We start from the raw sequence: 14443 nt of genomic DNA, 5'->3' as shown, positions 1-14443 counted from the left end.
GCAGTTACACCGGCGGTTAGCAGTTACACCGGCGGTTACACCGGCAGTTACAGCAGTTACACCGGCAGTTAGCAGTTACACGCAGTTACACCGGCGGTTAGCAGTTACACCGGGCGTTACACCGGCAGTTAGCAGTTACACCGGGCGGTTAGCAGTTACACCGCAGTTACACCGCGGCTCAGCAGTTACACCGGCAGTTACACTGGGCAGTTACACCGGCAGTTACACCGCAGTTAGCAGTTACACCGGGGCAGTTACACCGGCAGTTACACTGGCAGTTACACCGGCAGTTACACCGGCAGTTACACTGGCAGTTACACGCAGTTAGCAGTTACACCGCAGTTACACTGGCAGTTACACCGCGGTTAGCAGTTACACCGGGCGGTTAGCAGTTACACCGCGGTTACACCGCAGTTACGCACTGCAGTGCACCGCAGTTACACCGGCGGTTAGCAGTTACACCGCAGTTAGCAGTTACACCGGCGTTACACTGCAGTTACACCGGGTGGTTAGCAGTTACACCGGCAGTTACACCGGCAGTTACACCGGCGGGGGCAGTTACACCGCGGTTAGCAGTTACACCGCGTTAGCAGTTACACCGCAGTTACACCGCAGTTACACCGCGGCTAGCAGTTACACCGCAGTTACACCGGCGGTTACACTGGCGGTTACACCGGCAGTTACACTGCAGTTACACCGGCAGTTACACCGCGGTTAGCAGTTACACCGCAGTTACACCGGGCAGTTAAGCACCGGCGCGCACCGGCAGTTAGCAGTTACACCGCAGTTACACCGCAGTTACACTGCAGTTACACCGCGGTTAGCAGTTACACCGCAGTTGGCACTGGCAGTTACACCCGGCAGTTAGCAGTTACACCGGCAGTTACACCGGCAGTTACACCAGTAGTTAGCAGTTACACCGCAGTTACACCGCAGTTACACCGCGGTTAGCAGTTACACCGCAGCTAGCAGTTACACGGGCAGTTACACCGGCAGTTACACCGGCGGTTAGCAGTTACACTGCGGTTACACTGCAGTTACACCGCGGTTACACTGCAGTTACACCGCGGTTAGCAGTTACACCGGGCGGTTAGCAGTTACACCGCGGTTAGCAGTTACACCGGCGGTTACACCGGCGTTACACCGCGGTTACACCGGCAGTTGGGGCAGTTACACCGGGCGGCTGGGGCAGTTACACGTGTTACACCGGCAGTTACACCGGCGGTTAGCAGTTACACCGGCGGTTAGCAGTTACACCGGCAGTTACACCGGCAGTTACACCGGCAGTTACACCGGCGGCAATAAATAAATAAAACGGCTTACTTGGAAGAGTTTCAGTGATGGATAACCTTAACTAGGTAGCTAACAAACACCATTCCACTCTGTTTGAGTGCGATTGTTGAGTAGGCTAGCTAGCTAGCTAAGTATGCTAAACTTAGTTAGCTAAACTAAGAAGAAAAATCTGCAACATGTAATCATTTCAAAGATATCACTGACTTACAGTTCATTTTGGGGCGGCAGGGTAGCCTAGTGGTTAGAGTGTAGAGGTGGCAGGGTAGCCTAGTGGTTAGAGTGTAGAGGAGGCAGGGTAGCCTAGTGGTTAGAGTGTAGAGGCGGCAGGGTAGCCTAGTGGTTAGAGTGTAGAGGCGGCAGGGTAGCCTAGTGGTTAGAGTGTAGAGGCGGCAGGGTAGCCTAGTGGTTAGAGTGTAGAGGCGGCAGGGTAGCCTAGTGGTTAGAGTGTAGAGGTGGCAGGGTAGCCTAGTGGTTAGAGTGTAGAGGTGGCAGGGTAGCCTAGTGGTTAGAGTGTAGAAGTGGCAGGGTAGCCTAGTGGTTAGAGTGTAGAGGCGGCAGGGTAGCCTAGTGGTTAGAGTGTAGAGGTGGCAGGGCAGCCTAGTGGTTAGAGTGTAGAAGTGGCAGGGTAGCCTAGTGGTTAGAGTGTAGAGGTGGCAGGGTAGCCTAGTGGTTAGAGTGTAGAGGCGGCAGGGTAGCCTAGTGGTTAGAGTGTAGAGGTGGCAGGTAGCCTAGTGGTTAGAGTGTAGAGGCGGCAGGGTAGCCTAGTGGTTAGAGTGCAGAGGCGGCAGGGTAGCCTAGTGGTTAGAGTGTAGAGGCGGCAGGGTAGCCTAGTGGTTAGAGTGTAGAGGCGGCAGGGTAGCCTAGTGGTTAGAGTGTAGAGGCGGCAGGGTAGCCTAGTGGTTAGAGTGTAGAGGTGGCAGGGTAGCCTAGTGGTTAGAGGTGGAGGCGGCAGGGTAGCCTAGTGGTTAGAGTGTAGCGGCAGGGTAGCCTAGTGGTTAGAGTGTAGAGGCGGCAGGGTAGCCTAGTGGTTAGAGTAGAGGCGGCAGGGTAGCCTAGTGGTTAGAGTGTAGAGGCGGCAGGGTAGCCTAGTGGTTAGAGTGTAGAGGCGGCAGGGTAGCCTAGTGGTTAGAGTGTAGAGGTGGCAGGGTAGCCTAGTGGTTAGAGTGTAGAGGTGGCAGGGTAGCCTAGTGGTTAGAGTGTAGAAGCGGCAGGGTAGCCTAGTGGTTAGAGTGTAGAGGCGGCAGGGTAGCCTAGTGGTTAGAGTGTATAGGTGGCAGGGTAGCCTAGTGGTTAGAGTGTAGAAGTGGCAGGGTAGCCTAGTGGTTAGAGTGTAGAGGTGGCAGGGTAGCCTAGTGGTTAGAGTGTAGAGGCGGCAGGGTAGCCTAGTGGTTAGAGTGTAGAGGTGGCAGGGTACCCTAGTGGTTAGAGTGTAGAGGTGGCAGGGTAGAGCCTAGTGGTTAGAGGTAGAGGCGGCAGGGTAGCCTAGTGGTTAGAGTGTAGAGGTGGCAGGGTAGCCTAGTGGTTAGAGTGTAGAGGTGGCAGGGTAGCCTAGTGGTTAGAGTGTAGAGGCGGCAGGGTAGCCTAGTGGTTTGAATGTAGAGGTGGCAGGGTAGCCTAGTGGTTAGAGCGTTGGACTAGTAACCGGAAGGTTCTAAGTTCAAACCCCCGAGCTGACAAGATACAAATCTGTCGTTCTGCCCCAGAACAGGCAGTTAACCCACTGTTCCTAGGCCGTCATTGAAAATAAGAATTTGTTCTTAACTGACTTGCCTAGTTAAATAAAGGTAAAAAAAATAAATAAATAAATAAATAAATATGAGGAAATAAGCCAATTGAAATAAATTCATTAGGCCCTAATCTAGGGATTTCACATATGACTGGGAATAGTCAGTATCTGGTGTGGATCAGAAAACCAGTCAGTATCTGGTGTGACCACCGTTTGCCTCATGCAGCGTGACACATCTCCTTCACATAAGAGTTGATCAGGCTGTTGATTGTGGCCTGTGGAATGTTGTCCCACTCCTCTTCAATGGCTGTGAGAAGTTGCTGGATATTGGCGGGAACTGGAACACTCTGTGGTACATGTTGATCCGGAGCATCCCAAACATGCTCAATGGATGACATGTCTGACTATACAGGCCATGGATGAACTGGGGCATTTTCAGCTTCCAGGAATTGTGTACAGATCCTTGGACATGGGGCCGTATATATTATCATGCTGAAACATGAGGTGATGGTGGTGGATGAATGGCACGACAATGGGCCTCAGGATCTCATCACGTTATCTCTGTGCATTACAATTACCATTAATAAAATGTGTGTTTGTTGTCCTTAGCCCACTGCCAACATGGGTTCACAACATTGACATCATCAAACCCCGCGACATCTGCCTGGTACAGTTTTAACCGGGATTCATCCGTGAAGAGCACACTTCTCCAGCGTGCCGGTGGCCATTGAAGGTTTGTGCAGAAATTCTTCAGTTGTACAAACCCACAGCTTAATCAGCTGTCCAGATGGCAGACTATCCCCGCTCAGACTATCCCCGCTCAGACTATCCCCGCTCAGACTATCCCCGCTCAGACTATCCCCGCTGAGACTATCCCCGCTCAGACTATCCCCGCTCAGACTATCCCCGCTGAGACTATCCCCGCTGAGACTATCCCCGCTCAGACTATCCCCGCTGAGACTATCCCCGCTGAGACTATCCCCGCTCAGACTATCCCCGCTGAGACTATCCCCGCTGAGACTATCCCCGCTCAGACTATCCCCGCTGAGACTATCCCCGCTGAGACTATCCCCGCTGAGACTATCCCCGCTCAGACTATCCCGCCAGACTATCCCCGCTGAGACTATCCCCGCTGAGACTATCCCCGCTCAGACTATCCCCGCTCAGACTATCCCCGCTCAGACTATCCCCGCTCAGACTATCCCCGCCAGACTATCCCCGAGACTATCCCCGCTCAGACTATCCCCGCTCAGACTATCCCCGCTCAGACTATCCCCGCCTCAGACTATCCCCGCTGAGACTATCCCCCGCCTCAGACTATCCCCGCTGAGACTATCCCCCGCTCAGACTATCCCCGCCTCAGACTATCCCCGCTCAGACTATCCCCGCTGAGACTATCCCCGCCAGACTATCCCTGAGACTATCCCCGCTCAGACTATCCCCGCTCAGACTATCCCCGCTCAGACTATCCCCGCCTCAGACTATCCCCGCCCAGACTATCCCCGCTCAGACTATCCCCGCCAGACTATCCCCGCCTCACAGACTATCCCCGCTGAGACTATCCCCGCTCAGACTATCCCCGCTCAGACTATCCCCGCCAGACTATCCCCGCTCAGACTATCCCCGCTCAGACTATCCCCGCTCAGACTATCCCCGCTCAGACTATCCCCGCCAGACTATCCCGCTCAGACTATCCCCCTCAGACTATCCCCGCTGAGACTATCCCGCTGAGACTATCCCCGCTCAGACTATCCCCCGCTGAGACTATCCCCGCTCAGACTATCCCCGCTCAGACTATCCCCGCTCAGACTATCCCCCGCTCAGACTATCCCCGCTCAGACTATCCCCGCTCAGACTATCCCCGCTCAGACTATCCCGCTCAGACTATCCCCGCTCAGACTATCCCCGCTGAGACTATCCCCGCTCAGACTATCCCCGCTCAGACTATCCCCGCTCAGACTATCCCCGCTCAGACTATCCCCGCTCAGACTATCCCCGCTCAGACTATCCCCGCTCAGACTATCCCCGCTGAGACTATCCCCGCTGAGACTATCCCCGCTCAGACTATCCCGCTGAGACTATCCCCGCTGAGACTATCCCCGCCAGACTATCCCCCGCTGAGACTATCCCCGCTGAGACTATCCCCGCTCAGACTATCCCCGCTGAGACTATCCCCCGCTGAGACTATCCCCGCTCAGACTATCCCCGCTGAGACTATCCCCGCTGAGACTATCCCCGCTGAGACTATCCCCGCTGAGACTATCCCCGCTCAGACTATCCCCGCTGAGACTATCCCCGCTCAGACTATCCCCGCCAGACTATCCCCGCTCAGACTATCCCCCGCTCAGACTATCCCCGCCTCAGACTATCCCCGCTCAGACTATCCCCGCTCAGACTATCCGCCAGACTATCCCCTCAGACTATCCCCGCTCAGACTATCCCCGCTGAGACTATCCCCCGCTCAGACTATCCCCCGCTCCAGACTATCCCCGCTCAGACTATCCCCGCCTCAGACTATCCCCGCTCCAGACTATCCCCGCTGAGACTATCCCCGCTCAGACTATCCCCGCTCAGACTATCCCCGCTCAGACTATCCCCCCGCTCAGACTATCCCCGCTCAGACTATCCCCGCTCAGACTATCCCCGCCTCAGACTATCCCCGCTCAGACTATCCCCGCTCAGACTATCCCCGCTCAGACTATCCCCGCTCAGACTATCCCGCTCAGACTATCCCCGCTCAGACTATCCCCGCTCAGACTATCCCCGCTCAGACTATCCCCGCTCAGACTATCCCCGCTCAGACTATCCCCGCTCAGACTATCCCCCGCTCAGACTATCGCTCAGACTATCCCCGCTCAGACTATCCCCGCTCAGACTATCCCCGCTCAGACTATCCCGCTCAGACTATCCCCGCTCAGACTATCCCCGCTGAGACTATCCCCGCTCAGACTATCCCCGCGCTGGAGACTATCCCCCGCTCAGACTATCCCCGCTCAGACTATCCCCGCTCAGACTATCCCCGCCTCAGACTATCCCCGCTCAGACTATCCCCGCTCAGACTATCCCGCTCAGACTATCCCCCGCTGAGACTATCCCCGCCTCAGACTATCCCCGCTCAGACTATCCCCGCTCAGACTATCCCCGCTCAGACTATCCCCGCTCAGACTATCCCCGCTGAGACTATCCCCGCTCAGACTATCCCCGCTGAGACTATCCCCGCTCAGACTATCCCCGCTGAGACTATCCCCGCTGAGACTATCCCCGCTGAGACTATCCCCGCTGAGACTATCCCCGCTGAGACTATCCCCGCTGAGACTATCCCCGCTCAGACTATCCCCGCTGAGACTATCCCCGCTCAGACTATCCCCGCTCAGACTATCCCCGCTCAGACTATCCCCGCTCAGACTATCCCCGCTCAGACTATCCCCGCTCAGACTATCCCCGCTCAGACTATCCCCGCTCAGACTATCCCCGCTCAGACTATCCCCCCTCAGACTATCCCCGCTCAGACTATCCCCGCTCAGACTATCCCGCTCAGACTATCCCCGCTGAGACTATCCCCCGCTCAGACTATCCCCGCTGAGACTATCCCCGCTCAGACTATCCCCGCTGAGACTATCCCCGCTGAGACTATCCCCGCTGAGACTATCCCCGCTGAGACTATCCCCGCTGAGACTATCCCCGCTGAGACTATCCCCGCTGAGACTATCCCCGCTCAGACTATCCCCGCTGAGACTATCCCCGCTCAGACTATCCCCGCTCAGACTATCCCCGCTCAGACTATCCCCCGCTCAGACTATCCCGCTCAGACTATCGCTCAGACTATCCCCGCTCAGACTATCCCCGCTCAGACTATCCCCGCTCAGACTATCCCCGCTCAGACTATCCCCGCTCAGACTATCCCCGCTCAGACTATCCCCGCTCAGACTATCCCCGCTCAGACTATCCCACAGGTGAGGAAGCCAGATGTGGAGGTCCTGGGCTGGCATGGTTACACGTGGTCTGCGGGCGTACTGCCAAATTCTTTAAAATGGCATTGGAGGTGGCTTATGGTAGAGAAGAGAAATTAACATTCAATTCTCTGGCAACAGCTCTGGTGGACATTCCTGCAGTCAGCATGCCAATTGCACACTCCATCAACTTGAGACATCTGTGACATTGTGTTGTGTGACAAAACTGCACATTTAAGAGTGGCCTTATGTTGCCCCCAGCACAAGGTGCACCTGTGTAATGATCATGCTGATTAATCAGCTTCTTGATATGCCACACCTGTCAGGTTGATGGATTATCTTGGCAAAGGAGAAATGCTCACTAACAGGGATGTAAACAAATTTGTGGACAACATTTGAGAGAAATAAGCTTTTTGTTCGTATGGAACATTTCTGGGATGTTTTATTTCAGCTCGTGAAAGATGGGACCAACACTTTACATGTTGCGTTTATATTTTCATTCAGTGTACTATATTTTTTATACATTTTTTTTATTTTATGTTTCACTATTTAAAATGTTATGATATTCACGAGTAGTATGGTCCTCCCATTCCTCCTCTGAGCAGCCTCCACTGCTTTACACTTCATCGTAGGCATTTGTCTATTTTGGGACGGCTCACATGAGCCTCCCTCCACCACTCCACAGGGCGCTCTGCTTTCCTCTGCTCTGTTCTGCCTGAATACAGCTCAGTGTTTCTCTGCTCCCTGGTCGTCGGGACAAAGGGAGGCCAGCAGATCAGAATCCGTCTCAAATGGCACCCTATTCCTATGTAGTGCACTACTTTGGACCAGAGCACCCTATTCCCTATATAGTGCACTACTTTGGACCAGAGCACCCTATTCCCTATTTAGTGCACTACTTTGGACCAGATCACCCTATTCCTTATATAGTGCACTACTCTGGACCAGAGCACCCTATTCTTATATAGTGCACTACTTTGGACCAGAGCACCCTATTCCTTATATAGTGCACTACTTTGGACCAGAGCACCCTATTCCCTATATAGTGCACTACTTTGACCTAGAGCTGCTCCAGTCTTCGCCCAGTCCTCTCTCTTCTCTCCTCCTCTTCTTTCTGAGCTCCACATGGCAGAGTCCATTCAACTCCATCGACACAAAGCTGACTGCCACGGCAGCCATCACAGTAGCGTCATCATGGCTGAAGGAAACTACAAGGGGAACTGGCTTCCAAACCAGAGGGTCATCATGGCTGAAGGAAACTACAAGGGGAACTGGCTTCCAAACCAGAGGGTCATCATGGCTGAAGGAAACTACAAGGGGAATTGGCTTCCAAACCAGAGGGTCATCATGGCTGAAGGAAACTACAAGGGGAACTGGCTTCCAAACCAGGGCCATCATGGCTGAAGGAAACTACAAGGGGAACTGGCTTCCAAACCAGAGGGTCATCATGGCTGAAGGAAACTACAAGGGGAACTGGCTTCCATCACAGTAGCGTCATCATGGCTGAAGGAAACTACAAGGGGAACTGGCTTCCATCACAGTAGCGTCATCATGGCTGAAGGAAACTACAAGGGGAACTGGCTTCCATCACAGTAGCGTCATCATGGCTAAAGGAAACTACAAGGGGAACTGGCTTCCATCACAGTAGCGTCATCATGGCTGAAGGAAACTACATGGGGAACTGGCTTCCATCACAGTAGCGTCATCATGGCTGAAGGAAACTACAAGGGGAACTGGCTTCCAAACCAGAGGGTCATCATGGCTGAAGGAAACTACAAGGGGAACTGGCTTCCAAACCAGAGGGTCATCATGGCTGAAGGAAACTACAAGGGGAACTGGCTTCCAAACCAGAGGGTCATCATTGGCTGAAGGAAACTACAAGGGGAACTGGCTTCCAAACCAGAGGGTCATCATGGCTGAAGGAAACTACAAGGGGAACTGGCTTCCAAACCAGAGGGTCATCATGGCTGAAGGAAACTACAAGGGGAACTGGCTTCAAACCAGAGGGTCATCATGGCTGAAGGAAACTACAAGGGGAACTGGCTTCCAAACCAGAGGGTCATCATGGCTGAAGGAAACTACAAGGGGAACTGGCTTCCAAACCAGAGGGTCATCATGGCTGAAGGAAACTACAAGGGGAACTGGCTTCCAAACCAGAGGGTCATCATGGCTGAAGGAAACTACAAGGGGAACTGGCTTCAAACCAGAGGGTCATCATGGCTGAAGGAAACTACAAGGGGAACTGGCTTCCAAACCAGAGGGTCATCATGGCTGAAGGAAACTACAAGGGGAACTGGCTTCCAAACCAGGGTCATCATGGCTGAAGGAAACTACAAGGGGAACTGGCTTCCAAACCAGAGGGTCATCATGGCTGAAGGAAACTACAAGGGGAACTGGCTTCCATCACAGTAGCGTCATCATGGCTGAAGGAAACTACAAGGGAACTGGCTTCCATCACAGTAGCACCATCATGGCTGAAGGAAACTACAAGGGGAACTGGCTTCCATCACAGTAGCGTCATCATGGCTAAAGGAAACTACAAGGGGAACTGGCTTCCATCACAGTAGCGTCATCATGGCTGAAGGAAACTACAAGGGGAACTGGCTTCCATCACAGTAGCGTCATCATGGCTGAAGGAAACTACAAGGGGAACTGGCTTCCAACCCAGAGGGTCATCATGGCTGAAGGAAACTACAAGGGGAACTGGCTTCCAAACCAGAGGGTCATCATGGCTGAAGGAAACTACAAGGGGAACTGGCTTCCAAACCAGAGGGTCATCATTGGCTGAAGGAAACTACAAGGGGAACTGGCTTCCAAACCAGAGGGTCATCATGGCTGAAGGAAACTACAAGGGGAACTGGCTTCCAAACCAGAGGGTCATCATGGCTGAAGGAAACTACAAGGGGAACTGGCTTCCAAACCAGAGGGTCATCATGGCTGAAGGAAACTACAAGGGGAACTGGCTTCCAAACCAGTCATCATGCAGCAACCACAGCTTTATGAGTCACTGGAGTTACCTCCCAAATGGCACCCTATTCCATATATAGCTCATCGGGCTCTGGTCAAAAGTAGTGCACTATATAGGGACTAGGGCTCTGGTCAAAAGTAGTGCACTATATAGTGTAATTTGGGGCGTTCACACTGGGACGTTCACACTCGGGACGTTCACACTGGGGACGTTCACACTGGGGACGTTCACACTGGGGACGTTCACACTGGGGCGTTCACACTCGGGACGTTCACTCGGGACGTTCAAACTTTCGGGACGTCAGGGCGTTCACACTCGGGACGTTCACACTGGGACGTTCACACTCGGGACGTTCACACTGGGATAACTGGCTCTACTTGGGGCCCTGCAGGCCTGCTGAAAGAGATCCAGAATGAGTGAATGTGATGACTACTAAACTGTTTTAAACACCATATCCTAAAAGACCAGTCTGTCACCTTTCTCTCTGTTTGACTCTGTTATTACATCTCTCTCCCTCTTCTCTTCTTGCCGCCATGGGTTGGTCAGACAACCCCTGTTTATAAATAGGAGTGTTTTTTCAGCAGCTCTGCTGAGGAGGTCTCTTTTCATTTCAGATCGAGTGTCTCTCAACTTTGATGTGCGGCCGATACAGAATGCTTTCGGGGTGCCTAGCTCCGTAACACGGTCACAAACATGCCTAGCATTGGAACGCTGTACTCCAAAAGCGTCATGGCGACAACCTCCGTCTCTGTTATGTCATAACATTCTGTAACATATCACTGAGACCAAAAAAATTTCATTTTACTGAAAAAATACATGTAAGAGAAGAATATGAAGATGTCAACTGAGTGAATTACCAGAGTTTTGCAGGTTCTCTCTATTTTCAGAAAAGAGAAAAGCCAAACGTAACTATGAGGGACAAAGAGGAAGTAATCAAGACGCTCCTACTGAGATTATGGAAGTAGTTGACCAACCACAGCAGCTTCCTGTGAGAGAGTTGACCGCAAACATAGCTAGGGTTAACTAACACAAAGCCACAACATCACCATTCAGTCTCCCCAGTGGTGTAAAGCTACAACATCACCATTCAGTCTCCCCAGTGGTGTAAAGCTACAACATCACCATTCAGTCTCCCCAGTGGTGTAAAGCTACAACATCACCATGCAGTCTCCCCAGGGATGTTCTCTGTTTAGTGAGTCCTCCAGATCAGAGGCAGTAGCGATGACCAGGGATTTTCTCTGTTTAGTGAGTCCTCCAGATCAGAGGCAGTAGGGATGACCAGGGATGTTCTCTGTTTAGTGAGTCTGTCAGATCAGAGGCAGTAGGGATGACCAGGGATGTTCTCTGTTTAGTGAGTCCTCCAGATCAGAGGCAGTAGGGATGACCAGGGATGTTCTCTGTTTAGTGAGTCTGTCAGATCAGAGGCAGTAGGGATGACCAGGGATGTTCTCTGTTTAGTGAGTCTGCAATATCAGAGACAGTAGGGATGACCAGGGATGTTCTCTGTTTAGTGAGTCCTCCAGATCAGAGGCAGTAGCGATGACCAGGGATGTTCTCTGTTTAGTGAGTCCTCCAGATCAAAGGCAGTAGGGATGATGAGTGATGAGTGATATATAGTGGTTTTACTAGAGGGACTGGGGTCAACTAGTGATATATAGTGGTTTTACTAGAGGGACTGGGGTCAACTAGTGATATATAGTGGATAGTGGTTTTACTAGAGGGGCTGGGGGTCAACTAGTGATATATAGTGGATAGTGGTTTTACTAGAGGGGCTGGGAGTCAACTAGTGATATATAGTGGATAGTGGTTGTACTAGAGGGACTGGAGGTCAACTAGTGATATATAGTGGATAGTGGTTGTACTAGAGGGACTGGAGGTCAACTAGTGATATATAGTGGATAGTGGTTGTACTAGAGGGACTGGGGTCAACTAGTTATATATAGTGGCTTTACTGGAGGGACTGGGGGTCAACTAGTGATATATAGTGGCTTTACTGGAGGGACTGGGGGTCAACTAGTGATATATAGTGGCTTTACTGGAGGGACTGGGGGTCAACTAGTGATATATAGTGGATAGTGGTTGTACTAGAGGGACTGGAGGTCAACTAGCTATATATAGTGGATAGTGGTTGTACTAGAGGGACTGGGGTCAACTAGTGATATATAGTGGATAGTGGTTGTACTAGAGGGACTGGAGGTCAACTAGTGATATATAGTGGATAGTGGTTGTACTAGAGGGACTGGAGGTCAACTAGCTATATATAGTGGATAGTGGTTGTACTAGAGGGACTGGAGGTCAACTAGCTATATATAGTGGATAGTGGTTGTACTAGAGGGACTGGAGGTCAACTAGCTATATATAGTGGATAGTGGTTGTACTAGAGGGACTGGAGGTCAACTAGCTATATATAGTGGATAGTGGTTGTACTAGAGGGACTGGGGTCAAATAGTGATATATAGTGGATAGTGGTTTTACTAGAGGGGCTGGGGTCAACTAGTGATATATAGTGGATAGTGGTTGTACTAGAGGGACTGGGGTCAACTAGTGATATATAGTGGATAGTGGTTGTACTAGAGGGACAGGGGGTCAACTAGTGATATATAGTGGATAGTGGTTGTACTAGAGGGACAGGGGTCAACTAGTTATATAGAGTGGTTGCGCTAGAGGGACTGGAGGTCAACTAGTGATATATAGTGGATAGTGATTGTACTAGAGGGACTGGAGGTCAACTAGCTATATATAGTGGATAGTGGTTGTACTAGAGGGACTGAGGTCAACTAGTTATATATAGTGGTTGCGCTAGAGGGACAGGGGGTCAACTAGCTATATATAGTGGATAGTGGTTGTACTAGAGGGACTGGGGTCAACTAGTTATATATAGTGGTTGCGCTAGAGGGACAGGGGGTCAACTAGTGATATATAGTGGATAGTGGTTGTACTAGAGGGACTGGGGTCAACTAGTTATATAGAGTGGTTGCGCTAGAGGGACAGGGGGTCAACTAGTGATATATAGTGGATAGTGGTTGTATAAGAGGGACTGGAGGTCAACTAGTGATATATAGTGGATAGTGGTTGTACTAGAGGGACTGGAGGTCAACTAGTGATATATAGTGGATAGTGGTTGTACTAGAGGGACTGGAGGTCAACTAGTGATATATAGTGGATAGTGGTTGTACTAGAGGGACTGGGGTCAACTAGTGATATATAGTGGATAGTGGTTGTACTAGAGGGACTGGAGGTCAACTAGTGATATATAGTGGATAGTGGTTGTACTAGAGGGACTGGGGTCAACTAGCTATATATAGTGGATAGTGGTTGTACTAGAGGGACTGGAGGTCAACTAGTGATATATAGTGGATAGTGGTTGTACTAGAGGGACTGGAGGTCAACTAGTGATATATAGTGGATAGTGGTTGTACTAGAGGGACTGGGGTCAACTAGTGATATATAGTGGCTTTACTGGAGGGACTGGGGGTCAACTAGTGATATATAGTGGCTTTACTGGAGGGACTGGGGGTCAACTAGTGATATATAGTGGCTTTACTGGAGGGACTGGGGGTCAACTAGTGATATATAGTGGCTTTACTGGAGGGACTGGAGGTCAATTAGCTATATATAGTGGATAGTGGTTGTACTAGAGGGACTGGAGGTCAACTAGCTATATATAGTGGATAGTGGTTGTACTAGAGGGACTGGGGTCAATTAGTGATATATAGTGGATAGTGGTTGTACTAGAGGGACTGGAGGTCAACTAGCTATATATAGTGGATAGTGGTTGTACTAGAGGGACTGAGGTCAACTAGTTATATATAGTGGTTGTACTAGAGGGACTGGAGGTCAACTAGTGATATATAGTGGATAGTGGTTTTACTAGAGGGACTGAGGTCAACTAGTTATATATAGTGGTTGCGCTAGAGGGACAGGGGGTCAACTAGTGATATATAGTGGATAGTGGTTGTACTAGAGGGACTGGAGGTCAACTAGTGATATATAGTGGATAGTGGTTGTACTAGAGGGACTGGAGGTCAACTAGCTATATATAGTGGATAGTGGTTGTACTAGAGGGACTGGAGGTCAACTAGTGATATATAGTGGATAGTGATTGTACTAGAGGGACTGGAGGTCAACTAGCTATATATAGTGGATAGTGGTTGTACTAGAGGGACTGGAGGTCAACTAGTGATATATAGTGGATAGTGGTTGCACTAGAGGGACAGGGGGTCAACTAGTGATATATAGTGGATAGTGGTTGTACTAGAGGGACTGGGGTCAACTAGTGATATATAGTGGATAGTGGTTGTACTAGAGGGACTGAGGTCAACTAGTTATATATAGTGGTTGCGCTAGAGGGACAGGGGGTCAACTAGTGATATATAGTGGATAGTGGTTGTACTAGAGGGACTGGGGTCAACTAGTGATATATAGTGGATAGTGGTTGTACTAGAGGGACTGGGGTCAACTAGTTATATAGAGTGGTTGCGCTAGAGGACAGGGGTCAACTAGTGA

At 51.0% G+C, this 14443-nt stretch overlaps 2 protein-coding genes across 2 annotated transcripts in view; one reads left to right on the top strand and one right to left on the bottom strand.

The window, feature by feature from the left end:
* yap1 (Yes1 associated transcriptional regulator) overlaps positions 1 to 3490 on the bottom strand; it is a 97361-nt gene extending 93871 nt beyond the window's left edge. Inside the window, exon 1 of the mRNA XM_065016608.1 lies at positions 3477 to 3490. Within this exon, the coding sequence (XP_064872680.1) occupies positions 3477 to 3490 (14 nt within the window). The remainder of the gene's footprint in view (positions 1 to 3476) is intronic.
* A 28-nt stretch (positions 3491 to 3518) lies between these two features.
* Positions 3519 to 8373, top strand: LOC135570654 (uncharacterized PPE family protein PPE24-like). Its single transcript, XM_065016607.1, has 6 exons — positions 3519 to 3523; positions 3629 to 3686; positions 3790 to 4107; positions 4621 to 5541; positions 5626 to 7029; positions 8089 to 8373. The coding sequence occupies exons 1-6, from the start codon at positions 3519 to 3521 to the stop codon at positions 8371 to 8373; spliced, it is 2991 nt and encodes a 996-aa protein (XP_064872679.1).
* The last annotated feature ends 6070 nt before the right edge of the window (positions 8374 to 14443 follow it).

The sequence above is a fragment of the Oncorhynchus nerka genome, unplaced genomic scaffold, assembly GCF_034236695.1.
Source record: "Oncorhynchus nerka isolate Pitt River unplaced genomic scaffold, Oner_Uvic_2.0 unplaced_scaffold_953, whole genome shotgun sequence".
NCBI lineage: Eukaryota > Metazoa > Chordata > Actinopteri > Salmoniformes > Salmonidae > Oncorhynchus > Oncorhynchus nerka.
This window is presented reverse-complemented; position numbering and strand designations above follow the sequence as displayed.